This window comes from Somniosus microcephalus, chromosome 20, assembly GCF_052327205.1.
Source record: "Somniosus microcephalus isolate GS21.2 chromosome 20, FLI_Smic_1.0, whole genome shotgun sequence".
Classification (NCBI taxonomy): domain Eukaryota; kingdom Metazoa; phylum Chordata; class Chondrichthyes; order Squaliformes; family Somniosidae; genus Somniosus; species Somniosus microcephalus.
The window spans coordinates 58,714,821-58,742,111 of NC_141006.1; the positions used below are offsets into that span (position 1 = coordinate 58,714,821).

The following is a 27,291-nucleotide window of genomic DNA, read 5'->3' on the forward strand; positions in this document are numbered from 1 at the left end:
AGGCGCCACACACCAAGCACAAAGGAGAAGCACCGTGGCAGATCACGCTGACTGCATTCACAGAACACACAGGGGTGGATTTAGACTCCCTTCGGCTGGTGCGAACGGCCTCAAAAGTGGTTGGTTGCCTCACCGTCCCGTTAACACCGGTGATGCGGCCTACCACCGTGTGTCCAAAGCGCCCGCCTGTTTCAGCCGATAGGCCCCCTGTTACTATAGAAATCGGAGCCCAATGACGTAAGCAGGACCCTGATTGCCGTTTTAGATCGGAGCCTGTGCAGCGCAGGCTTCAATCAGTTCCATGGACGATGGAAGAGGGGAGGCCCAGCTAAAGGTAAGTCTTGAATTATTTTTGTGGGGCCTGTTGGAGCAGGGGTGCACCTTCGCCCCACCACCTACACCCAAAACTCGGGCAGGATTTTAACTCAGGTGCGGGATGCCGTCGTGTTATCTGCATTTCGTGTTATTCACCCGAATCTAAATGGCTGTGGGAGATTGATGTAATTTTAACTTAATTGTCCAATTGATTTCCAAGTGTGGGAACCCTTGGCAAATGGGTTTTTCATGATTGAAAGTCACCTCCGATGATGTCATCATTGCTGTTGCATTTAAGGTCAGCAGCAAGCCTTGCTTCTTCTGCAGGCTTCCAAGCTTCCTCCATTTGGTGTAAGAGGGACCTGCAGGATGACAAGCGGGAGGCCCAGATCAGCTCCTCGTTTTGACAAGGTGGCCCTGCAGGCATTGGTGGATGGGGCTAGGGCCAACAGGGAGGTGCTCTTCCCTTCCTCAGGGAGGAAGAGGCCTCCCAAGCAGACTAAAGCAGTGTGGATGCAGGTGGCTGAGGAGGTCAACTCCTTGGGAGTGACACGACAAACCTGCACTTTCCACTTTGTCATCGCCTACCGTCCGGACACGCCGTGGCGTGCCGTCCTTGCCTTGAGGCGGTGGTCCCCAATGGAGGGCTCTCTATGCGGGAGTCCTCCCTTGTTCTATTGGGGACTTGGCCTGGAGGGTGTTGCACGGAGCAGTCCCGTGCAATATATTTTTAAGTAGGTTCACGGACTCCCAGGCCGCCTGTTTGTTCTGCAGCCTGGAGGAGTCCGTTTTTCATATTTACACAGAGTGTGAGAGGTTGCAGCCCCTCTTCCATTATTTGAAGGGGCTGCTCCTCGATTTTTGGTTGCACTTCAGTCCCACGCTCTTGATCTACGGTCACCTGGTGCGGAGGGGAGCGGGCAGGTTGGAGGCCCTCCTCGTGGGTCTGCTCCTGGGCCTGGCTAAGAAAGCCATCAATTGGTCCAGGCAGCGGGCGGTCGAGGGGGTCGTCCAGCCAGATTGCCTCCCTCTCTTCCGCGGCCATGTTTGCGCCCGGGTGGCCCTGGAGATGGAGCACGCGGTGTCCGCCGGCGTGTTCGAGCACTTCCGTGACCGGTGGGCGCCGCGGGGACTGGAGTGCATAATTGGATTGGACAACCAAATTTTAATTTGATTTGCTAAGGTTTATTTAAAGTTTTAGAGGTTTAATTACAGTTTATTTGTTTAATTTACTTGGCCCATTTAAAAGAGGGACAAAAGAGGGACACGACAAACCTGGATTCAGTGCCGGAAAAGATTTCATGACCTTCTGCACACTGGAAAAGTGAGTATGAATTTCCCATCACCCTCAATCTGACACCTGTTACCATTCCTCACCAGCACTCCGCTTTAGCAATCTCTTCCTCCACTTGACACTGACATCCATGCACCCTTACCCATTCCCTCTCTCTCTATGCTCACATTCACATAACTATTCGACTATGCAGCCCTCACACTCCCTATCACTCTGATGCTATGAAAACAACTGACAACACACAGGGAGGGCCCTTGGTCTTGGCACCTCACTCCATCTTTGTCTCCTAAGTATCTATGCTATGCAATCTCTACACTCACTCCTTCATTCTCACTCAACCTCCACTTGTCTCCCTCATTGCAGGAAAAGAGAGCTCATAACAAAAGAGAGCGAGCCAGGACAGGAGGAGGGACCGCCTCAATCGTCCACCTGACCCCCTGGGAGGAGGCGGTACTCGAAATAGTGGGACTGGAGGATGATGCGCATGTGGGGGACGGACAGACGGGTGCAACACAGCAAGCTGGTGACAGAAAAGTTTCCCATCTCTCTCTTTGATAATGCATGAGTCGCTGATAATGATTGTGAAGCTCTAACAGATGGACTTATGAGCATCTGCAAAAAGCAATGTGCATGTAGCCTTGGCATCACATCTCTGACTCTTTCCTTTACTCCCCCATAGGACCATCACAAGCATCCGTCCCCCCTAGCCAGGAAGAAGAGGCTGAGCATCCAGACTCCTCAGAGGAAGCTGCAACTTCTGAGGGCGCAGCATCACCAGAAGTCTGCGCACCCAGCACCCAGCACCAGCGCAGACACTCACACCTTGGTGGGACCTTCGGGACATAGAGTAGTGTTGTCACCTGGTGTATCACAGCTCACAAGTGAGCATCAGCAGATTGTGGAGACAGGGACAGCAGTGGAGAGTCCTAGTCGGAGGGCGCAGGACTCTGCCAGCTCGGCTCAGCAGCATGTCGACCCTGTACCTCTGGGTCCATCCATGAGATCAGCGGTGATGGAACTCCAGGCACAGATGCAGGAGTCTCTGGCAGGTTTTGTCTCTAGGGTCGCTGCGAGTGTGGAGCGAATGGAGGAGTCCATAGCGAACATGACCAGAGCCTTTGTGGAGTCATTGGTGCATGAACGCATCAGCAGGGAAAGGATGGCAACCTCCGTGGAAAGGATGGCTACGGCCATGGAGGAGCTTAGTCGCCAGGGTATGGAAAACATGATCATTGTTCAGAATAGAATGACATCTCTTGAGGAGTGATGGGCATCTATTGAACAGAGAAACCAGACCTTCATGGAAGTCCTTCTGAGTAGGACTGCCATTGCAGATACGGGTCCCCATGGCGCCCCTGATGTGCAGCAAGGTGCTCTCCAGCCACTTGCAGGCACTGAGGGGGAGCTGGCCCATGAGAGGGAGGTTGGTGGCAGACCTCAAGGAAGTGGGGGCTCCTCTCCAAGTGCTCACACTTCCATGCCACTGCAGAGCCCTCGGTCAGAGCCCCACAGGAGTCCACACCCAAGTGAGATAGGCGTCTCAACCCCTGCACAGCCGCAGGAGCAGCAGACTGTTGACGAGCCCTCACAGGCTCACCACCCCAGAGGACGCCCGCCAAAGGTGTCGAGGCAGGAGCAGCAGCAAAGTGAGCAAGGGGCCTCCACATCTGCTGAAGTCACAGGGGAGGCACCATGTAGGAGCACACGTAAGAGGAAAATTCTGCACAAATAGTCACAAGGGTAGTCACTTGGGTGCAATTTTGTGTTTACTGTAAAAATGCCATCACTTTGTTATTGTACATAAAATTTCTGATGGCAAATGTTGCAGTTGTATCATCTGTCATTTCGCTATTGGGACTTCCACATTGAGGGCTTAGGCATACTTGCAACTGTCAGTATGGCGGTCAGAGTGCTGGGAATCCTCCGGTTCTTGGCCATTGTCAATGCTCTGGTAAGAAGCTGCGAGGCAAAGGTGTTTGATTGACTAGGCTAAGCAAATCTGGCCAGGATGAGTGCGTTCCTTGCATCCCGGGCAGCAATATTCTCGCGTACTGCTGCGGCTGGTTGATGGGCCTCTGCAGGATGCTCGTTTTCACCGCCCTCCTCCTCCTCATCTGAGGAGGATATGTGAGGAGCCACTTGGTCCTCAGGAATCTGCAAGCCACGATGCTGTGCCATGTTGTGAAGTGCACAGCAAACCATGACGATTCTGGAGACCCTGGCTGCTGAGTACTGCAGGGCTTCACCTGATCTATCCAGGCATCTGAAGTGCATCTTCAGCAAACCGATGGTTTGCTCGATTATGGCTCTGGTGGACATGTGGCTGGAGTTGTAGCTCTCCTCCGCTTCGTTGGATGGCCTCCTCAACGGCGTCATTAGCCACGTCCTCAGGGGATAGCCCTTGTCTCCAAGTAGCCATCCGTGAAGTTGGTCTGGCGGCCTGAATAGCGGAGGCACACTAGACTGGCGCAGTATGAAGGAGTCATGGCGACTGCCAGGGTAATTGGCATAAACATGCAAAATTTCCTTCTTGTGGTCACACACCAGCTGAACTGGATTGCGATGGGGTGCCTAAAGGGCCACGTGTGCTGTCAGCGACGCCCTGCACCCTTGGAAAGCCTGCCAGATGAGCTAATCCAACCGCTCGCGCCGTGACACTTGTGCGATCCTTGGTGAAATGGATGTGATTGTGAGCGAGGGCAAAGAGGGCATCGGTTACCTGATGCAAGTGTGTGCAGCCACCTGGGAGATGCCGCTGATGTCTGCTGCTGATCCCTGGAATGAGCCTGAGGCAAAAAAGTTGTGTGGTGGTGACTTTGACGGCCACTGGTAATGCTTGTCCACCTGGTCTTGATGTAGCAGGTCTTGCTGTAGCATTGCGCAGATGTCACTCACTACCTCTCGCGAAAGTCGGAGCCGCCTTTGGCACTGCTGCTCAGACATGTTGAGATAGCTGTCCCTGTGTTTGTAGACCCTGTTTGGGGGGTATCTCCTGTGCTGACAGGCTTCCAGGCGCTGGCCCCTTCTGGCCTGTGCAGCCTCAGGTGGGTGAGCAGCAGCCTGGCGCTCCTGCTGTTGCTGGTGTTGCTGTTGTTCCTGGTTCTGCTGGTGCCGTGGCTGGTGCTCGAGCTCCTCTATTGCCCAGATGGGAAGGAAATAAATGGCTCCCATGCTTCTGGAATATGCCTCAGTTGAGGAAGCGCTGAGGGAAGATGCCGAGAGGGGTTTCCCAGGAGGGGTCACTGGAGATGGGTGTCAGGCTCCAACCTTCCACAGGTGTTGTTAAGCCTTCTAAAAGTTGCCCCAGACCTGAGACCACTAAGCCTTGCCACCTGCAAATGATGACTGATCAAATCTCCTCTTTAATGGTTGACCTGCAGTTGATAGTCAGCAATCCAATAGTGCTCCCGCCAGATTTCACCGTCGTGTTTCCCACCAGGCGTGTTTCACGTGGGAAAAGGGTTAAAATCGCAAGGGCCTTTTTATAAAAAAAAAAGGATTATAGAGGCCATTTAGTGCTTGTTAAGGGCCTGTTGGATGCGGGACGGTGTTGGGACCACCAGACACGCCTGAGTTAAAATTGCTCGGAGTCGGGAACCAGGCGGGGATGGGGGTCCCGCACGCCAGATTTTGCGGTGTTTTTTTTTTAAACACCCCACACGCCTCCAATCCCAACTCCACAGCTCAATGAAAATCCTGCCCCTTATCTCACTGGCGACAGCTCTGGCCCCATTTTTGAGGATGTAACTGGTAGAATAGATAAGGGAGAACCAGTGGATGTGGTGTATTTGGACTTTCAGAAGGCTTTCGATAAGGTCCCGCATAAGAGATTAGCGTGTAAAGTTAAAGCACAAGGGATTGGGGGCAAGGTACTGACTTGGATAGAGAACTGGTTGGCAGACAGAAAGCAAAGAGTTGGAATAAACGGGTCTTTTTCCGAGTGGCAGGCAGTGACTAGTGGGGTACCGCAGGGATTGGTGCTAGGACCCCAGCTATTCACAATATATATTAATGATCTAAACAAGGGAACTAGATGTAATATCTCCAAGTTTGCAGACGACACAAAGCTGGGTGGGAGTGTGTGCTGTGAGGAGGATGCCGAGAAACTCCAGTATGATTTGGACAGGTTGGGTGATATGGCAGATGCAGTATAATGTGGTAAATGCGAGGTTATCCACTTTGGTGGCAAAAACAGGAAGGCAGATTATTATCTGAACGGCAATAGATTGGGAGAAGGGGAAGTGCAATGAGACCTGGGTGTTCTTGTGCACCAGTCGCTGAAGGTAAGCATGCAGGTGCAGCAGGCGGTTAAGAAGGCAAATGGTATGTTGGCCTTCGTAGCGAGAGCATTCGAGTACGGGAACAAGGATGCCTTGCTGCAGTTGTACAGGGTCTTGGTGAGGCCACACCTTGAGTATTGTGTGCAGTTTTGGTCGCCTTATCTGAGGAAGGATGTTCTTGTCATGGAGGGAGTGCAGCGAAGATTCACTAGACTGATACCTAGGATGGCAGGAATGACTTATGAGGAGAGATTGGGTCAATTGGGCTTATACTCGCTGGAGTATAGAAGAATAAGAGGGGATCTCATTGAAACTTATAAAATTCTAACAGGACTAGACAAACTAGATGAAGGAAGGATGTTCCCGATGGTCAGGGAGTCCAGAACCAGGGGTCACAGTCTAAGGATAAGGGGCAAGCCATTTAGATGAGGAGGAATTTCTTCACCCAGAGAGTGGTGAACCTGTGGAATTCTCTACCACAGAAGGCAGTTGAGGCCAATTCATTAAATATATTCAAGAAGGAGTTAGATATATTTCTTAAGGCTAAAGGGATCAAGGGATATGGGGAGAAGGCAGGGACAGGGTACTGAGTTTGGATGATCAGCCATGATCTCATTGAATGCCGGAGCAGGCTCAAGGGGCCGAATGGCCTACTCCTGCTCCTATCTTCTATGTTTCTATGATCTTGAGGTGTCAATCCAGCAAGTTGCATCCGGACTACTGTTTAGCATCCTAAAGCTCGCCTGATGAATTTAAATGAGACTGAAGCCTCAAAATCGCGGTAGCCTTTGCGCCACCGTACCAGGCCGTCAGTTAGCACGCTTCCCCACCCTCTCTTTCCCCCCCCCAGTTGATCACCCAACAGTCAAAATCCACCACCCAATGATTCGAATAAATGCATTGCACTTAAATTCTACATTGTGCTAGGTCTTTGTATGTCATTGGTTAGAATAAAGGATGGGATTCGATTATATTTGAGGACATGTGAAGGAAAGGTGATTTGGGAAAGGTTACTTTGCACATGTGGAGGGGGGACTGCACTGGAAAGGACCTCTGATCAATTTAGACATCTGGAACCCTGCCTCAAGCTCCTAGTGGTCTGCTCGATAATGGTTCTGGTTTTGGCACAAGCATCATTTTTTACCTGCATTCTATTTCAGTCCATGGTTGCTACAAGAGTGAGCGTGATAGTCTTGGTCTCCCAGGAGCCATCCTCAAATAAGAACGGCACAGATCATAGTCTTAAAACAAGAGGACTAGGGAGCAGAATTTGGCCAGGGTTCCCACTTCTGATCAATGTCCAGTGATCCCATTCTGGAAAGTGTGCATCTGTGGATGTTTGGGTTCAGTTTGAATGACCCTGCCCCATCCCTGTCTTCCTCCCCCTGCCCAAAACAAAACCTTGCTACACACATGACTGGGCCTCGTGAGACTCTAATCCCCAGCAAGCAATCAACCTCTTCAGAAAGAGAGGAGACGACACAAGAGACATCAATATGCTGAGCAGAGTCTGTCTGCGGTGTTACAAGTCAGTACGAGATGGGAGGGCATCTTATTGTTATCAAGGCAATCTGACAGCTACATTTCTGATATTTTATGGCAAGAAAGGGTGAGGGGATTAACATAATCATTTAAATGTCAAGACTATTCACATGCTAATGCATTCACTGATCCATGTTAAACTAATCCCCATGTTTGTATGTTAAAGCCCCACAGCAGCCTTATGTTCAGCAGGCAAATTTACTCCTGTGACTAAATTTTGAAAGAAAAAGATAATAACGTGAACCTTTTTTTAAAAGTTAGGAAGTGGCTGTTCTCCACATCATGATGGTTGTTTATCAATCCAGGGAGATACAATTCAGTTTGACTGATGGAGGAAACAACATTGGGCATAACTTGGATGGGGCAGAGTGGGAAGGAATTTGGACAAGGGCATATTAATGCAAATAATAGACTTAAAGGAGCATTTTACATTGATCCCACTTCATGCCAACTCACCACCACCACGAGAACCCAAATGTACTTCAAACCTGTTGGAGGGGTTGTAGGAAATTTGGCACATCATGATCCTTAAAAGGAAGTAAAACTAGAAGTTTATGCTTGAACCAGACTCTAGGCAGTTGCCAGTCAAAATTCACCTGGATCTGTGCTTGGGCAATTCATCAAGCCTCCTCTGCATCGGCCCTGAGGGGCTATCATGACTTTCTTGTGACGAGCAGACCTCCCAACATGTCTAGCTGATCATACACAGCAACCGTCCATGCAGTTAGGAAGGCAAATGGCATGTTGGCTTTTATTGCAATGGGGCTGGAGTACAAGAGTAAGGAGGTCTTGCTACAATTGTACAGGGCTTTGGTGAGACCACACCTGGAGTACTGTGTACAAAAGCAAAATACTGCGGATGCTGGAAATCTGAAATAAAAACAGAAAATGCTGAAAATACTCAGCAGGTCAGGCAGCATCTGTGGAGAGAGAAACGGAGTTAACGTTTCAGGTTCTGACGAGAGGTCATCGCCCAGAAACATTAATACTGTTTCTCTCCACAGATGCTGCCTGACCTGCTGAGTATTTCCAGCAAATTCTGTTTTTATTCCTGGAGTACTGTGCACAGTTTTGGTCTTCTTATCTGAGGAAGGATATACTTGCTTTAGAGGCGGTGCAACTAGATTGATTCCTAGGAGGAGAGGGTTGTCCTATGAGGAGAGATTGAGTAGATTGGCCCTATACTCTCTGGAGTTTAGAAGAATGAGAGGTGAGCTCATTGAAACATATAAGCTTCTGCGGGGGATTGACAGGGTAGATGCTGAGAGGTTGTTTCCCCTGGCTGGAGAGTCTAGAACTATGGGGCAGGGTCTCAGGATAAGGGATTGACCATTTAAGACTGAGATGAGGAGGAATTTCTTCACTCAGAGGGTTGTGAATCTTTGGAATTCTCTACCCCAAAGGGCTGTGGATGTTGAATCGCTGAGTATATTCAAAGCTGAGATAGATAGATCTTTGGACTCTAGGGGAATCACGGGATTATGGAGATCAGGTAGGAAAGTGTAGTTGAGGTCAAAGATCAGCCATGATCTTATTGAATGGCAGAGCAGGCTCCAGGGGCTGTATGGCCTACTCCTGCTCCTAATTATTATGTTCTTATATTCTTATGGAAATTGTGCACAGTCAGCATTCCAAGCATCTCTGCTTGTAAGTCACAATCAATAGGGATTTAATTGTCGGCTTCACCTGAGGGTCACTATGGGTATCAAGTATGAAACAGGCCATTCAGCCCAAATGATCCATGCCGGTGTTTATGCTCCACACATGCCTCCTCCTACCCTTCTTCATCTAATTCCATCAACATATACCTCTAAACTTGACTATTCCAATGCACTCCTGGCCAGACTCCCATTTTACACCCTCCGTAAACTTGACGTCGTCCAAATCGCATGAAATCCCATTCACCCATCACCCCTGTGCTCGCTGGCCTTCTTTGGCACCCAGTTAAGCAATGCTTCGATTTTAAAATTCTTATCCTTTTTCGAATCCCTCCATGGCCTTGCCCCTCTCTATTTCTGTAACGTCTTCCAGCCTTACAACCCTCTGAGATCTCTGCGCTCCTCCAATTCTGGCCTCTTGCACATCCCCAAATTTAATCGCTCAACCATTGGTGACCGTGCCTTTAGCCGCCTGGGCCCTAAGCTCTGGAATTCCCTCCCTAAACCACTCCGCCTCTCCACCTCTCTCCTCCTTTAAGATGCTCCTTAAAACCTAACTCTTTGACCAGGCTTTTGGACACATGCCCCAATATCTCCTTATGTGGCTCAATGTCAAATTTTGTTTGATAATGCTCCTGTGAAGCGCCTTGGAATATTTTACGTACTACGTTAAAGGCGCTATATAACTACAAGTTCTTGTTGTTGTATTCCATTCTCCCTCATGAACTCATCTAGCTTCCCCTTAAATGCATCTATGCTATTTGCCTCAACTACTTCATGCAGTAGCGAGTTCCACATTCTAACCACTCTCTGGGTAAAGTAGTTTCTCCTGAATTCCTGATTGGATTTATTAGTGACTATCTGTTTGTTTCTCTCTCCACAGATGCTACCTGGCCTGCTGAGTTTTTCCAGCATTTCCTGTTGATATTTCCAATTTCCACATCCGCAGTATTTTGCCTTTTATATTTATGGCCCCTAGTTCTGGTCTCCCCTGCAAGTTGAAACATCTTCTCTATGTCTACCCTATCAACCCCTTTCATAATCTTAAAGACCTCTATCAGGTCACCCCTAAGTCTTCTCTTTTCTAGAGAAAAGAGCCCCAGCCTGTTCAATCGTTCCTGATAGGTAGAACCGCTCAGTTCTGGTATCATTCGAGTAAATCTTTTTTGCACCTTCGCCAGTACATAGGCTTATATTGAAGCCTGTTTTTGAGCTGTTAGTTTTTAGGAGGGCTGGGTCAGCTTTTGCTAACTTTCTAAGTTGACCTGTTTGCTGGATATAAAGGCCCTAGCAGATCGCACACATAGAGTGAATGAATAAATTACATCTTCTTCATGTTAACTTACCTAGGAGTCATTCCCAAAGGTATAAGCTCTCCTTTCTACAACAACAACTTGCATTTATATAGTGCCTATAATGTAGTCAAACATCCCAAGGTGCTTCACAGGACCGTTATCAAACAAAATTTGACAGAGTTTCATAAGGATATATTGGGTCAGGTGGCCAAATTGGTCAAAGAGATTGGTTTTAAGGAGCCTCTTAAAGGAGGAGAGGTGGAGATGCGGAAAAATTTAGGGAGGGAATTCCTGAGCTTAGGGTCTAGGCAGCTGAAGGCACGGCCACCAATGGTGGAGTGATGAAAATCGGGGATGTGCAAGAGGCCAGAATTGGAGGAGCACAGAGATCTTGGAGCGAGGCAGACTGCAGGAAGATATCAATGGACTGGTCAGGTGGGCATAACAGTGTCAAATGGAATTTAATCTGGAGAAGTGTGAGGTAATGCATTTGGGGAGGGCTAACCAGGCAAGGGAATCTATATATATAAATCGGTACTTCTGTCCTCCTGTCTGTCTGTCATCGCGTGTGCGTCTGGGGGGTATGCGCTCGAAAGTTACAGGGCGTACCTACGCGCGCGATACCTCCAAAGAAAGCTTACGCTTCCGAGACGGTTTTAAGCGTATTTACGTTTCGGCCGGGCTAAAATTGCGCCCGCGGTATCCCAAAAACCTTCAACGTTCCGCTCATTAGCATCTCATTATCCGCTCATTAGCGACAGAGTGACCTCGAGCTCGACCAATCGTATGCCGGGTTGCTGGCGTGTGCCGCCGGGCCAATCGGTGCGTGTGTGGCCGGGCCTTATCGTTCTGAACCGAGGTGAGTCGCCGCCATCTTGATTCCAAACTTTTCCTTTCTTTTTCCCGCTTTCTGCGTCTTTAAAAAAAACGTTGCTTTTAAAACACATATTGTTTTTTAAAAAAATGATTTAGAAACGAATTAACTTATCTAATCTCATTAATTTTCCTACCTTTCCCCGTTTTTCCAGGTAGGCCTCGAAGCCTCAGCTTCTCCTTCGCACCCACGCCCGAGCTAGGCACCTCCCGGCCCCACTCGAAGGCTGGAGGGCCGAGCCTCAGCCCAGCGCCGCTAGGGTGCGCGCGCAGCAGGAGCTGAGACGTGGCGTCTCTCTCTGGCTCGGCCGGGGGGCGGGGCTTGCTGAGCGTCAAGCGCCACCCTGGCAACCGGCCCCCCGGCCGTCTCGCACAGCCGCAATCGGCGGTCTTCACCTCTTGGGGGGGGGGGGGGGGGGGCGCGCGACCCTCGGCGGGGGGGGCGCGACCCTCGGCGGGGGGGGGCGCGACCCTCGGCGGGGGGGGGGGGCGCGACCCTCGGCGGGGGGGGGGGGGGGCGCGACCCTCGGCGGGGGGGGGGGGGGGCGCGACCCTCGGCGGGAGGGGGGGGGGGCGCGACCCTCGGCGGGGGGGGGCGCGACCCTCGGGGGGGGGGGGGGGGCCCCCCCGCCCTCCCCTTCCCTGCCCCCCTTCCCTTCCCCCCCTCCCCCCTTCCCTTCCCTCCCTGCCCCCCTGCCCTCCCTTCCCCTCCCCCCCCCCCCCCCCCCAGTCGCGCTCTCTCTCTCTCTTTCTTTCAACAACAACATGCCCTCGAAAAAGCCTCGGCACCGCCGAGCACTTCAGCTAGTACACTATAAATGGTAGGACACTGAGAAGTGCAGAAGATCAGAGGGACCTTGGAGTGCATGTCCACAGATCCCTGAAGGTAGCAGGACAGGTAGATAAGGTGGTTAAGAAGGCATATGGGATACTTGCCTTTATTAGTCAAGGCATAGAATATAAGAGCAGGGAGGTTATGCTTGAACTGTATAAAACACTAGTTGGGCCGCAGCTAGAATACTGTGTGCAGTTCTGGTCACCACGTTACAGGAAAGATGTGATTGCACTAGAGAGGGTGCAGAGGTGATTTACGAGGATGTTGCCTGGACTGGGAATTTTAGGAAAGATTGGATAGGCTGGGGTTGTTTTCTTTGGAACAGAGGAGGCTGAGGGGAGACCTAATTGAGGTGTATAAAATTATGAGGAGCCTAGATAGAGTGGATAGGAAGGACCTATTTCCCTTAGCAGAAGGGTCAATAACAAGGGGGCATAGATTTAAAGTAATTGGTCGGAGGTTTAGAGGGGATTTGAGGAGAATTTTTTTCACCCAGAGGGTGGTAGGGTCTGGAATTCACTGCCTGAAAGGGTGGTAGAGGCAGAGACCCTCATCACATTTAAAAAGTACTTGGATATGCACTTGAAGTGCCATAACCTACAAGGCTACGGACCAAGTGCTGGAAAGTGGGATTAGGGTGGATAGCTCTTTGTGGGCTGGCATGGACAAAATGGGCTGAATGGCCTCCTTCTGTGCTGTAAATTTCTATGGTTGTAGGGCTGGAGGAGATTAGAGAGATAGGGAGGGGCAAGGCCATGGAGTGATTTGAACACAAGAACGAGCATTTCAAAATCGAGGTGTTGCAGGACCAGGAGCCAATGTAGGTTAGTGAGCACAGGGATGATACAAGAATACTGTTACAGGTGTGTTGGTGGGTAGTCATCTGGTGATTTGCTTACCCCGTGTGGATGTGTAACTCTTGTGATTTGGGTTTTTCTTACACTCCTTACCTTCCCATATTCTTTCTGAGCAGAAAGTGCCTGTAAAATTGTCTCCTCAGTCATGTGGTGATTGCGTCACATTATGTACCCTAGTTCAGCTCAGTAGACTGATCTCATTTGTTTTTTTAATTAAAATTATTATGATAGATGTTCCATTGAGTTACTCACAAACCTCTCTCCATTTGTTGGGCATTTTGACAGCCAGAGGTTGTAGTTTCAAGTCTTGCTCCAGAGACTTGAGTATTAAATCTAGGCTGAGACTTGAATGCAGTACTGAGGGAGTTATGCACTGTTGGAGGTGCTGTCTTTCAGATGAGATGTTAAACTGAGGCCCTGTCTACCCTCTCGGGTGGATGTAAAAGATCCCATGGCACTATTTTGAAGAGCTGGGGAGTTATCCCCGGTGTCCTGGCCACTATTTATCCCTCAACCAACATCACTAAAACAGAGTCTTGGCTTTCAGATGGGGGCGTAAGGGGATGAAGCTCGGGCCTTTGCTGAGGACTTTGCAATTTAATATACTGTATTCGCTGCTCACGATGCGGTCTCCTCTACATTGGGGAGACCAAACGCAGATTGGGCGACCGCTTTGCGGAACACCTCCGTTCAGTCCGTAAGGGTGACCCTGAGCTTCCGGTCGCCTGTCACTTTAATTCTCCACTTCACTCCCACTCTGATCTCTCTGTCCTCGGCCTAATACATTGTTCTAATGAAGCTCAATGTAAGCTCGAGGAACAGAACCTCATCTTTCGATTGGGCACTTTACAGCCTGCCGGACTCAACATGGAGTTCAACAATTTCAGATAATAATCCCTGCCCCCATTTTTCATGCCGTATGATTTTGCCATTCCCATTTGCAACATTTTCACAGCATGTTCTTTCAATTCCCTCCCCCCTGTCTCTGCACCTGCTTAATATCTGTTACATTTCCAGCTTTTTCCAGTTCTGACGAAGGGTCCCAGACCTGAAACGTTAACTCTGTTTCTCTCCACGGATGCTGCCTGGCCTGCTGAGTGTTTCCAGCATTTTCTGTTGTTATTTCACTAAAACAGATTATCTGGTCATTATCACATTGCTGTTTATGGGGACCTTGCTGTGTGCAGATTGGCTGCTGCATTTTCTGCAACAGTGATTGCACTTCAAAAGTATTTTATTAGCTGTAAAGCATTTTGGGATGTCCTGAGGTCATGAAAGGTGCTATATAAATTTAATTCTTTATTTCTTTGTTCAGTACTATAAAGGGGCTTGATATCTCCCAGTTTTCTGTTCTGACAATAGGTTAACCTGAAAAATTAACCCTTTTCTCAGATGCTGCTCAGTATTTTGAGCATTTACTGTATTTTTTTCAGATTTCCAGCATTTGGAGTCTCTATTTACTTTTAATGCATTTTTTTTTAAAGGTAGTGACGTGATGCTGTATTACAGCATTGCATATAATGTTCCCCTCCTCTGGGGTAGTTATACAGGAACCATGTGTCCTCCCAAATCTCTCGCCAGGGTGGCCATTCTTCACGCACGAGTCTAGACAATGAGTGTCGGTTGGCTATTTAGCTGTGTGGGGAGGGGGGGCATCGCTATCAAAGTGCTCAACAAATCGAGATTAATTTTGACAGCCCCCCCAACTTGCAGTTGCCGCTCTTTTATCTTATGGTCTCACTCCAGCCTGGGCTCTTGAACTGACCAGTGCGCGTGCGCGCGAAGTACCCGCCACCGTGAAAAATGTGCTGACCAATTAGAATGGTGCCTCATCAGGCAGCGGCGACCTGCGACCAATAGGAAAGCCGCGCGGGGACTGGGAGCGCCAGGCAGCCAATCAGCCGCAGCCAGAACACAGCCGCAGCCAACCAGGGGCCGAGCCAATGATCCGGGGGGGGGCCGCGATCTTCATTCATTGCGATTGGTCGGAGACTGTTGAAAAAGGACCAATCACATCGACGCGCTGTGCCCCTCGTGATTGCCAAGGCGAGGTTGCTGCCAATGGGAGGGCGCCGGTGTGGTCAGCTGGTGTGTTTTTTTGGGCGGTTTTTATTCGGTGGCGCGGACAGCAGGTTTGTGCGGAGCGCGGGAGACAAAGGGAGCAAGAGCCGAGCCACAGAGTGAGGGTAAGGGGGAAGCGGAGCGGGGCCAGCGCGCTCGATAGATGGCATTCAATCAGCCCAGCGGCAGGAAAATTCAATTTAGGTTTTTTATTAAATTGCATTTTTAAAAAATAAAGCTGTATTTATAGTTTCGCGCCAGAGCAACAGATCATTCCGGGAGCGAGCGGGCTAATTGGGGTTAATGCCTAACTAACAACAGAAAATGCTGAAAAAACTCAGCAGGCCAGGCAATATCCGTGGAGAGAAATTAGAGTCGACGTTTCGGGTCGAAACCCTTTTTCAAAATGCCTAATGCCTATCCGCTGCGTGCAAGGCTAATGTTAATACCTCTTAATGTCTCTTCACTTTTGTCCTCTCCCAGCCCTGCCTTGCGTTCTATTTCATTTCCTTTCCAGTTTTGACAAAGGGTTTTGACCCGAAACGTCCACTCTTAATTTCTCTCCACGGATGTTGCCCTGGCCTGCTGAGTGTTTCCAGTATTTTTCTGTTACTTCGGATTTCCAGCATCCGCAGTATTTTGCTATCGTACTAGTGTTTGAGCAGCCTGTCTTTTTTTTGTTCTAAGTTTAATATTGCAGAAGGAAAGCTAGCGCTTATTTTTAGCGAGGTGGTTTGTAATTGAGGCGCGAAGAGGTTTTTTTTTGAGACATCCTAATTCTCCAGGGGCGCTTATTGTTACTGGAATAGACACAAAGAAGGGAAAGGCGAGGAAGTGGGGTGGGGGCGCTGCCTGTTTTGTTATGAGCAGGATGTCGGATCAAAGTGCCATGTAAACGATTTAAATTTTTTCCGATTTGAGCTGTAGGGACGAGTGAAAACACTCGTCTTTCAAGCTAGAAATCCATGCGGAGCTATGTAAAAAAATTTACTTGGGGGAGGGGAACTGGGTTTTTGATAACGTAGGTTATTGTCTGGGTATAACCATCAAAAGAACAACAAGGGAGTGGCACTTTCTAACCAGACATGTGGCGGGGAGGGCAACTAAAAATATGAATATTTCTAGGTGTCCATTGCAACATTGCATAAATGTGTAATTTTTAAAGCTCGACATTGCAACATCCTTTTGCACCTGTTTGAATTGTTGCAGACAGCTTTTGGTTTTTTTTGTTTTGCAGTTTTTTTGGCACTCGTGCGCTTGCCTTATTGGTTGTTTTTTTTCCCCCTCGTGTGATCTTCAGCGCCAATGTGCTTTTGTCCATCAAGAAATAGTGACCCTTTGTTCTGCAAATGTTTTCTAGATTGCTTTTCCTGTCTTTGCACAGAGGGCTTTTATGAATCGCGCCAAACCAAAGTGCAAGCCAAGCACTTTATAGAATTTTGTATGTAAACAGAATTTTTGCGCAATTTTTTTTCCCCGACTTTTTTTAAAACGAGGGACAATGATTCTCCTTTTGTATACCTGTAGTTTTAATGTGGGGCAAATGGAACAAAAGCCCCTATTCAAGCCGTTGCTGTGAGTGCAATGCTGCTTTTTGTGTGCCGTTTTGCGTGGGATTCAATCAACGTGGTCACATTTATTTGAAAATTCTTGGCAGATTGCTAACAAAATCGAGTTTTTTTTCCACAAAAAGCTGTTCAAATTCAGTTAGTTGGAACAGGTCTGATTTATTTTTAAAAAAAAAAAATAATAAATTAGTTTGGGTGTTGTCTACTGCTGTTCAATTTGCTGGTCTTGAAGTATTAGGGTTATCTAGTTGCACCAGAAAGCTATCAGAAGCTGTACAATATTGATTTTTAACCTCAAAAGACGTTTGACTGGATAACGCTCAAAGAGCAGCGTATTGATTTTATGCACTTGCACATTAGCCTGGCACCGGGACAACTGGACTTTATTTTTTTATCCTGTATCCTACCACATTCAGCTGAATAGAATAACATGTTTTCACATCTGCCAGACTCGATGTACTTGCCACCATTTTCTTCTTTCTGGCTTCAGGTGGCGCTCGAGTCCTATTGCTGTTTGCAATTTAATAGATTTTAATACTGAGACGCTAGGATAATCTGTTTCCATGTACAGTGGCGACGTTTTTTGTGGGTTTAAACCCCTATTTTTGCCCCTGAAGGGTTTGTGTACCAGATTTGAGTTGATTCATCCGCAGGCTAGAAATAAAAGTGGGGGGGGGGTTGTAAATTGAGATTGTAAACACTAAGGTTTGTTGCTGCTGAAATATTGTTTTTAATGTCTCGTGGGGGTGCAGTTTGACTTTTTTTGTGCGCGCGCAAACTGGCGGGTTCGTTTTACCGGCTCTACCAATTTGTCCGTGTATCCGGAAGGGGAAATATTCGGTTGCATTTAGAAGCCGCTGCACTTTTCCTCCAGTATCGAAAGTGGATAATTTTTTTTTAATGTTTTGCGTCTTTCCTAAACTGGAGAGGGAGAGAGAATTGCATCTTGTCGGATGATGGAGCCGAGCGGTCGGTTTAAAAATCAATAACTTGGGCGGGCGACAGTTGGCCATTAGCTGGGATTTCAGCTCCATCGACATCGAATAACCTCACAGGAGGAGGCCATTCGGCCCAGCGCGCCTGTTTTATACAATTCCCTTTTCAATGTTGACTATTTCCATCACCCTTTATGGTTGTAACTTTTTTAAATATAAAAAATCTCCCTAATCGCTCCTGGTTCTTTTGCCATCACTTAAGTCTGTGTCCTCTGGTTACTGACCCTCGTCACTGGAAACAGTTTCTCCCTACTATCCCAAGCCCTTCATGATTTTTGAACACATCGTAAATATCCCCTTAATGTTCTCCTCTAAGGAACAATAGTCTCTCCACTGGCTGGGGGCAGGGGTGGAAGGGAGGTGAGTCCCCTGTGTTGGCGGTGACCAGGAGACCATGTTGATCCTCTACAACTCATGTCCTCTGCTTGCCAGGAACCCATCCAGCACCCTTTATTTTTATAACTTTTTTTTTTAAACTACCTCATTACTGTATAAGAATCCATTCCAGGTGACTAGTTGGTGGCCTCTTTACACCCCAGTCCTACCTTGTATTTACTTTTTCGTACCCCTTTTCTCACCCTGCTTTACTTCCTTCTTTCCCCCCCCCCCCCCCCCCCCCAACGCGCGCGCACACACGCACGCTCTTGTTCAAACCTAGATCATAACCATGTAGAAATTGCACTGTTGAGGCAGCATCACCTCTGGTTTACTGGGTCTGACATTGCTAGTCCATGTGCTATCAGCTGCCCTTTGTTTATGAATATTTGTTCACTTGCAATGAGTGTATAGGCTCCATCTCGTGGCTATTATATGCAGTGACTCTGTCCTGAGCCAACTTGATAGGCTAGATGGACCATTGAGTCCCTTATTCAAAATAGTACTTACTGCATACACGTCCCTCCAAGCTTTTCTGTCTCTGTGGGCCTCTTGGGTGTACACACAGCCTCGAGGGCCACCTATATGGTATTAAATCAACATTCCCACTAACTTCCATGTTTCTTGAGCTGCAGCTAATGGGTGTGGTGTGCTAATTTAGGATTTTCCACCAGTGGGTTAATATAGTCCTTTCAAACCTCAAAACCTGTGAAATGCAAACTAGCAAATCGAGTTGCCTGCACGAAGTCAAATTCCAGAAGAGTACACCAGCTGTACTTCAGATATCCTTACAATAGCAGCTCTTACTTGAAAAACATGTTCAGGAGGTGGCTACTGGAATCTGAATTATGAGAATATGATGGCATAATTTTGAATTTTAATGCACCTCAAATCATCAGTTTCTTTTCAGAATACTCGGTAGTGCAGTGCAATTTACAGTAGTGACTGCATTGACTTAATAGCAGTGTAAGGTTCCACTTGTAAATGCAACACAAATTAGGTTTCCAGCATTTTCTGTTTTATTACAAATTAGATTGTGTTTAAGGAATTTGTAATCCTGCATGTCTTGCAGCCACTTACTATTGAATTTAACTGCTGTCGGTGCAGTAATTTGAAGGTGAATGTGATCCCAGTGTGAGATACCAGACTTGGATTTCCATTATAATTCAGTGGTAAATTGTACAGCCTGTTGTAATCAACGCCATCATTCAGTCTGCAATCACACACTCTTAAGTGATTAAGCTCTGCCAGATGCTGCAGTTGCTAGAATATTAAATGGCCAAAGGAGTTGGTTTTCAGCTTTGTCGAGCTGAAAAACAAAACCCCTTTGCAAGTAACATCTAATCTTTGTTGACTATCTTGTTTGGCTTCCTCCAGGCTGCATCTGGTCCTTTTTTTTGTAAATACTTCCTTGCCTACTGACTAGCTGATTCTCCAATAACAATGGTATTTTATTCTTCCAAAATAATTGCATCCTCAGATTAGGAAGTTTAGAATTTTTGGCAAAGAAAACACAACTTGGCTTCGTTCAACTCACATTGCTCAGTGGTATAACCAGATTTTTCTGTAGATAACCATAGTTGGAAATATTTTGTTTCTACTTTTTAAAATAAAATGTTTATAAATCACTTCTTGGATCAAGCCATTATAATTTTTTTTTAAAGGATGTTGTCTCTCTTGCTGCAAAGCTGCTATTATGGAAAACAAGTAACTGCACACTTAAGCTTTCCTGCCTTAACCTTATTGAGAAATAGTGCTTTTTAAAATTTTGCTAAACATTTTCAAACCAGAAAAGGCTATTAGGCTGACTCCAATATTTTTTTACGTAGACCTCCCCACCCACAGCTGTTGCTTCTGACTCGCTCCTAATCACAAATAATTAGTATAAGCCAAGTGGACCTGAACTATACTTTTGCAGCTTGTCTGGTCTGAAGATGATGCTTTATTGCCATTGAGACATTTCAATGTTATGCATTTATTTGGGAGTTAAAATAAAGGTGGTGGCATGAGCAGAAAGCTAAGGATTCCAGGTGGAGTACCAGGTGGAGTACGGAAAGTACTCTTCCAGTAGCCTTTTTCTTGCAATTAAACAAAAGGGAGCCGCACTGCCTGCTGATTATTTGCTTGCATTGTGACTGGGATCCCTGTTCACTTCTCTGGGTACAGGTTAGTTGTTGTATGTGATACAATGACCAATGCAGAACCTAGTGCATTATTTAGCCTGCCTCTGGACTAGAGCAGGAGCTGAACACTACAGAACTACACATGACCTTTAATCTTCCTCTTGCATATGTTTGCTCTTTTTTAGAATCAACATAACTTGAAAGGCTTTCCTTAAATATTCCCCCATGTGCAAATCCAAATGTTTCTTAATTCCAGCGCCCCCCCCCCCACCCCAGTGATTCAATCAAATTTCCTAGTATTTATTTAAATATTGCATGTTGGTTTTTGTTCCTTATTCCAGAACAAAATACTTCTAAAGATGGGTATTTCAATGGCAAAATTAATATGACATTACATCTTGGTTTCTTTTCTAGAAACTGGAAATGCTAAACACTCAGCCGGTCAGTTGCTTTTCTGCTGGTTAGAGGTATGCATATGCTGCTTAACCAGCAGATGGCTCTGCTGCAGTGATTCCTCTAACACAGCATGAGTATCAGCCTGAATTAAATTGGTTTTAGTTGGAATTTGCCTTGCTTACCCAAGTAAACCCTCAACAGAAGTGTTTTGAATACACTCTTTGGCACCTGGCTGATTTCTGGTTCCCACGTCCTAATTTTCAGGTCCCAAATAAAAACCTGAGGTTGCTTGACCTTGAGCTGTAATACCTTGCTGTATCTCTGGCCTTTAGGTTTTTTTGAGCAATAAAGACCCCACTGACTCCTGATTCTGAGGTGCTCACTCCTTTTCAGTGTTGTAGAAGATGGCCGCCTGCCTCGCTGGCCTAAATCAAGGTCAAACTTGCTCTATAGGTCTGAAGAAGTTTGACAACCCTTGTACAAATCCACCACTCTGAAGGGGCTGGCCACCTTGAGTGATGTGTGTCAGCCAGGTAGAACTCCTGGAGAAAATGACTTGACCTCACTCTTATTAGTAAGCATTTATGTGTATGACTCATACCTGTTGGAACTTCCTGGCCACCCCACAGGGTGTCATGTGTGTGAAGTGCAACTGAATGGCTGCCATTTTTCCTGAATCTGGTGCTCTTTGGATGTTGGGCAGAAGAAAATCAGTCCCAATATTTTAGTCCTTTTTGGCTTTGTAATGAATTGTAGAGGCAACACGGTGTGTTTCGTTCAAGAAAACAGTCCCCTTCCCCCAATAGTCTTGTCAAGTGTTGGCTTATTTGTGATGGGCTTTAATATGTGGACAAGCTAGGAATAACCACCTGAGGGCAGCCTTTAATTTGCATTTAGATTGATTTTGTTTTTTATCTCGTGACTAGTTTGTAGGACCAGCGTCAGCTATAGTAGACTTGTGTTATCGCTTACTTAATGATGGAGATGACTGTTATCTGACTTGGCTACAGGTAATCCTAAACTGTCAATATTTGTAGTTGAATATAGTTGGGCTTGATGTTGAAAATGTGGTGGTATACTTCCAAAAGCAGACTGCTCTCATATTTAAGGCTCCTTGTACTGTCTGCTGTGATGATGCATTCTTAAGACTTCAAAATGGTGGACCCATTACTCCCTCCTGAAAACTTTAGGCTTTTAAGTTCAAGCTTTCATCATTATTTCCTAATTTACTAAAAATTAAACTGCAGTTTGAAATCTGAAATGCACAATGGGTCCATTCAGCATGTTTTTCTGTACATGTACTAACCTGTCTGAATCAGTACTGATTTGAGGTCCACACACAAGTTCACCTGCCATTTCTCTTTAGATACTGATGGACCTGGCATGTATCTAGCATTTTTCTTTCCTTCTGACTTATCTCCTTGTGGTACTCTAGCCGTGGTAATGCCCTGCTCTGTGGGCCTTGATCCTTCTACTGAGGTTTCTCTTGGTTTTCTCTTGAAATTGAAAGTGTTATTCTGAAACATCAATGACTAACCTTTTGCCCTGTTCTGACCATAGGATCTGCTGCACACATTGGACAGCTTTCAACACTTGAAATTAGCAGCTCATCTTGTCTTGTTTCATCATGGCATCAGCTGGTAAGTAGAACAGATGTAGAATGAGCTGTGAACTTGTAGCTAAGTGAAAGGCTAGCCATCAAAAGCTTTCAAAAACCAATGCACACCATGGAAATTCATCAAGATTTTTGTACATGTGCACATCTGAATAATTACACTAATCAGATCTTGTCTGTACACAATATAGTAGTTCACCTTTTTCATTTTATAAAACTTCATAGAAACTTTTTGTTTTGAGACTGAAGAGACTTGCCAGTTTTAATTTAAAGAATTGGACCTTATTCCACCAGTGGCGGTATGATTTATACCCTTGGTTATAATGTGTTGTATCTTTAAATTCCAGTCAAGAGGGAAATGCAGGATTAGATGACCTGACTCATGGAGAGGTTAATCTTGCTGAATCTAACCCTTTCGCGTGCTACTACTCCTACCACTGCAGAACAATGGTTAACTGTCACTGTGGCACAATGTGGTTTTGTCAACTACAATAAACAATGCCTTCAGACGTACTGGATCCAATGGTTAGTCAGTGGGCAGACTTGCTGTTTAACTGGTTTTATGCATTATTCAGTTTGGAACATTCTTCTTGCCAGCTGATTGGAAATGGTTGTATCATTAAAATGATATGCCTGATTTTTGAGATGTAATTTTCTTTTCACCTGTGACTATTAATGGACTATATCATGAGATGGCTTTTTGTTTGACTGCAGTCATTCTTTGAAATTGTGCCTCAAACTTGCAGTCCCGTTTATTCTGTTGGTAAGTTGAGTGCTGGAACATTACAGTACTGAAATAAATGTGTTTCTCAGATATCGAGGTGAAAGAATTGGACAAGCGGTCTTCAGGCCAGGCTTTTGAATTGATCCTAAGCCCACCTGTAGCTGAAGCCATTCCAGAGTTTCCCCTCTCTCCCCCTAAGAAAAAGGACCTGTCATTGGAAGAAATCCAACGCAAGCATGAAGCCGCAGAGATCAGGCGAAAGGTATACCGCACTGAATAAAGCTGTTTCTGTACTTGAGCTAAAACTGCATGATTACATGCTGGGTTAGGCAAAACCTGGGCTGCAGGTGCTGCTAGACTAGATTCAGGCATCACATTTAGATCTGCGCTACACTGCATTTGCCCACTGAATTGTCATGGGACTCTCCAGGAAGTATTTCAATAATTTTCCACGCAACCTTTATCTTGTAGCAGTTTCAAATGCCTCCTTTTGAGCTTGCAGTGTTGCACTCTATTTTGCCGCTAACTAGCTTCATCTACCTAAATGTTTAAGTGAGCTTCCACCTTAAATAGTAACAACCATTAACAGTTTGGCACCCACTGTTGCTAAATGTCAGATGCAGACTTTCAAAAACACTTAAATACAACTGGTCAAGTAGAGAGACTTTAAAGCTAGGGGGAAAGTAAGCAAGCCCCTTTTTATTGAGTAAAACCACTGATGTGCTAAATACAAGTACAAAGAGTTGCTAAAGGATTTAATAGCCTGGGGATAGATTGTTCCAAACAAACTGGAAAAATGCAAAAAGTGGTGGATGATTTACAAAGGACACCTCAATTAGGTTTTGAAATGGGGTTGGGATGGTAGGTTCCATTCTGCTAGAGCTGTTTTTACTGTTATTTTTCACTTGACATTTTTATCAACCAGCAATCTTTGTATCTTCCTAGATTCACCCATTTCCAGGGCTATTGAATCAGCTGCTTTTTTTTTCTTCATTGGTGCTTCATATGAAGGCCTTTATCTAGCCTCTCCATTTTCCCTCCCTCTCCCAGTCCCCATATCAGATCTGTAAAGGGGCTGTTACATCTTCAGTTTCAGTACTGACCAAATATTTGCTTAACTGGATCTCTTGGCAACTAGTTTTTTAGATATGTAACTACTTTGGTGTTTTCCCACAGTTCAAGTGTACACCGTATTACACGTGCCTATGTTGCATATTGAAATCCTAATGTTGGAGATTGAATAATCTTTGTATTGACCAGATTTCTCCCCCTCCCCAGACCATTAGATGAAATCCATTGCTGTGTGTTGTACATACTGGGACTACTTGGAATTATGGAAAAAAATATCCAGTGGATTGTCTAGAGATTACATTAAGCTATATAATGGGGAATTCCTGCTGGTTATAGGACTATGGGAGCAGTTTGGATGTTGGGCATAGCATATTGTATGCAACCATTTGCATTTTAATGTATTGGTAATGTTAATGCATAAACTAATCTCTTGGGCACCTTGACTTGCAGTGCAATCTTTTGTGGTTGAATATTTTGTTTGTCCTTTTTTGTTCTTCAGTCACATGAAGCGGAAATGCTGAAGCAGTTGGCTGAAAAACGAGAGCATGAAAAGGAAGTGCTTCAGAAAGCGATTGAAGAAAACAACAATTTCAGGAAAATGGCAGAAGAGAAACTGACCACCAAGATGGAAGCCAACAAAGAGAACCGCGAAGCCCAACTAGCGGCCAAACTGGAGCGCCTACGAGAGAAGGTAATGACTTGAAGCTAATGCATACCCTGTGGCAATAGTTGCTGCTTCCCCAGTAGATTGACATTTAATATTACTTGGGACAGCACTGTCAGTTAAGTTCTACCATTGTCTTTCTCCCACCCCCTTTCTGAAACCAATATACCGCTTGGCTCCATGATGCTGGTGGTCCACTAGGGCTTTCTTCATCAGTGAGCTTAAGTGAAGGATCAGGCTATTCCCTACTGAGCTATCACATTTAGACACTATCCTGTCCTTGCACTAGTATTTTCAGCATTAGTTACATACCAGTTGGAAGGGGAGCCCTATTTCTCCCCCCCCCCCCCCCCCCTTAATTTAAGAGCAGGAGTGGGCCATATGGCCCCTCGAGCCTGCTCTGCCATCCAATAAGAGCATAGTTGATCATCAACCTCAACTCCACTTTCCTGTCAGATCTCCATATCTCGATTCCCCATGAGTCCAAAAATCTATCTATTTCTCAGCCTTGCATATACTCCGACTCGGCATGTGCAGCCCTCTGGAGCTCTAGAGGCTGTGCATAGTAAGTCTCATGTCTGCTAAACTAACTTGATGGTTAAACTTGGCATAGACCAAGGATTGAACCTGGGACTATTGCTAACAGCAAACATAATCTGTCTGGCTTTGGTGTTTCCTTTTTAAAATCTCTGCACAACTTGCAAATAAGTCACCATGGGGAAACTCCCTGGCTCTGCTTCAGTCTTGCATGTTCATACAAACAACTGACCAGATTGAGAACTAGCAGGGATACTGGGAGATTAAATCATGTTCATTTAACAGTCCTATCCCCCTTTTTTTAAAACTTGTCAAATTACAATTGTAGTGGGGCTTGAGCCTGTAACATTGACTCAAGTGCTACCAACTGAAGCTAACACTTTTCTGGGAGAATTGTAGACGAATGGTTTATTGATCCTTGGGTTGTTTTGTAATTTGGAAAAATTATCTTCTTTTAGGAAAAGCGGATGGAAGAAGTGAGGAAGAGCAAAGAGATCAAAGAAACTGAAAACTAACTCCTGACCTTGTCCTCCTTTTTGTTTGGAATTTGAGGGTTTTTTCAAACATCCAAAGATGTGTTTTTTGTTTTTTTATGGCCAGTGTGTTAATGGAAACTTACATTTGTAATAATGCTATAAAGTGTACAACTGAGAGCCAAAAAGCTGACCAGAGGACAAGGAGCGAAGGCTTGTATTTTGTATGCTTTCCACCTTTTTGTAAGCATTCTTATGGTGTTTTTTTTCCTGATGTAGATACTTGGAGCTCCTGCATTTTTTTTCTACTAGTAGTGAATTGAATGGATTGCTGGTTCAGGTTAGAGTCCTTCGTGAAATGTGGAATTTCCAGCATGCTTTACTGATGTGTTACACGTTTAGTCTACAAGTGTGTAACTGTATAAACCTGCCTAACCTGTTGCACCTGCCTTGACTTCAATAAAACTGCACAATTGCTCTTGGTTTCAATTTTTTTCCTACAGGGAGGAGCAGAGCCTTACCTCAATGATTCAAGTTGTCTTGATTGTCGCCAAAGCCACTGCAGTTCTCATTGCATCAAGTTACAGAATTAGTCATGCTGTGCAGTGTTGACTTAGTATTTGGGGGAGGAAGAAGAAAGAGAAATGGCTCTTTGGACAGTAGGTTCCTGTACCACCATGTGCTCCTGCACAGCTGTGCTGTCACAAACTAGACCCTCCTAATGCCTTATTTAAATTCCACAGGTTGTATGTACTTGAGCTGATGTTTAAGGGTAGGAGTGAATGACACTCTATGGTGTCTGGTATATTTGGCACTCTGACAGATTCCTAGGGTACACCTAGAGACAGAAAGGGAATGTGGGTTACATGCTAACAAGCTTGCAACAGAATGAGTCTATAGTATTGGGCTCAAGTGTTTGCTTTGGTGGCAGTGAGTGAGCAGTAGACCAATAGGGGAAAAGCTACAGAAGGAAAGTATTTTATACTTCGAGCTTTACCATTGCAACTCCTTCAGTATTGTCCTAGTTAATGTGCTGGAGGGTGGCTTCAGAATTGCTCAAGGGCATGAAGTCAAAGGGAAACGTTATGTTGGGCCTGTTCCTGTTAGGTGTCATTAGGGGGGGGGGGGGTCACTCCATGGAGATGGAAACATTTGTTTTTAGCAAATCCCTTTAGGTCTATGGTTGCAAAATTAAAATGTTGAATATTAGAAATCAAAAATACTGAAGGCTGGAAACACTCAGCAGGTCAGGCAGCACCTGGAGAGAAAGTTAACATTTCTTAACTGAAAATCTAGGTGTAAGGTTGTTGGGCAAAGTGTACCCTGTTGTATAATAACCATGCACAGTAATCCTTCAAATGTTAGCTTGAGTCAGAAGGTAGTGGGTTCAAGCCCCACTCCAAAGCATTGAGCATATAATCTAGGTTGACCCTTTAGTGCTAGGCAGTTGCTGTCTTTTGGAAGAGATGTTAACCTGAGGCCTGATCTTCAATCTGGGCCAGATGCAAGATCTCATGATGCTATTCTAAGAGCAGGAGAATTCTGCTGATGTCCTGGCTAACATCACTAAATAAATGTTTTTTCTAGTCATTATTTCATTGGTGTTTGTGAGATCTTGCTGTGCACATTTTTTTAATTGCCCCCTTGCATTACAATAGTAAATACACTTAAAGTCCTTTGTTGGCTATTGAGTGCATTGGGACATCAGAGGTCATGAAATGTGCCATAAAAGTGCAATGT

General features: G+C 45.9%; 1 protein-coding gene across 5 annotated transcripts; it reads left to right on the top strand.

Annotated features, from left to right (window-relative positions):
* Positions 1–312: 312 nt before the first annotated feature.
* LOC147103310 (stathmin-like) lies at positions 313–26,029 on the top strand. Of its 5 annotated transcripts, none has more exons than XM_085962787.1 (5): positions 313–334; positions 22,028–22,107; positions 22,896–23,068; positions 24,377–24,568; positions 25,537–26,029. In XM_085962787.1, exons 2-5 carry the CDS (start codon positions 22,095–22,097, stop codon positions 25,591–25,593), a joined length of 435 nt encoding a protein of 144 aa, XP_085818913.1. In that variant the 5' UTR covers positions 313–334; positions 22,028–22,094; the 3' UTR covers positions 25,594–26,029. The 5 variants fall into 5 exon arrangements, with proteins under 5 accessions (XP_085818913.1, XP_085818912.1, XP_085818909.1 ...); XM_085962786.1 differs by lacking the exon at positions 313–334 and adding an exon at positions 15,016–15,037; XM_085962783.1 differs by lacking the exon at positions 313–334 and adding an exon at positions 15,051–15,135.
* Positions 26,030–27,291: the final 1,262 nt, after the last annotated feature.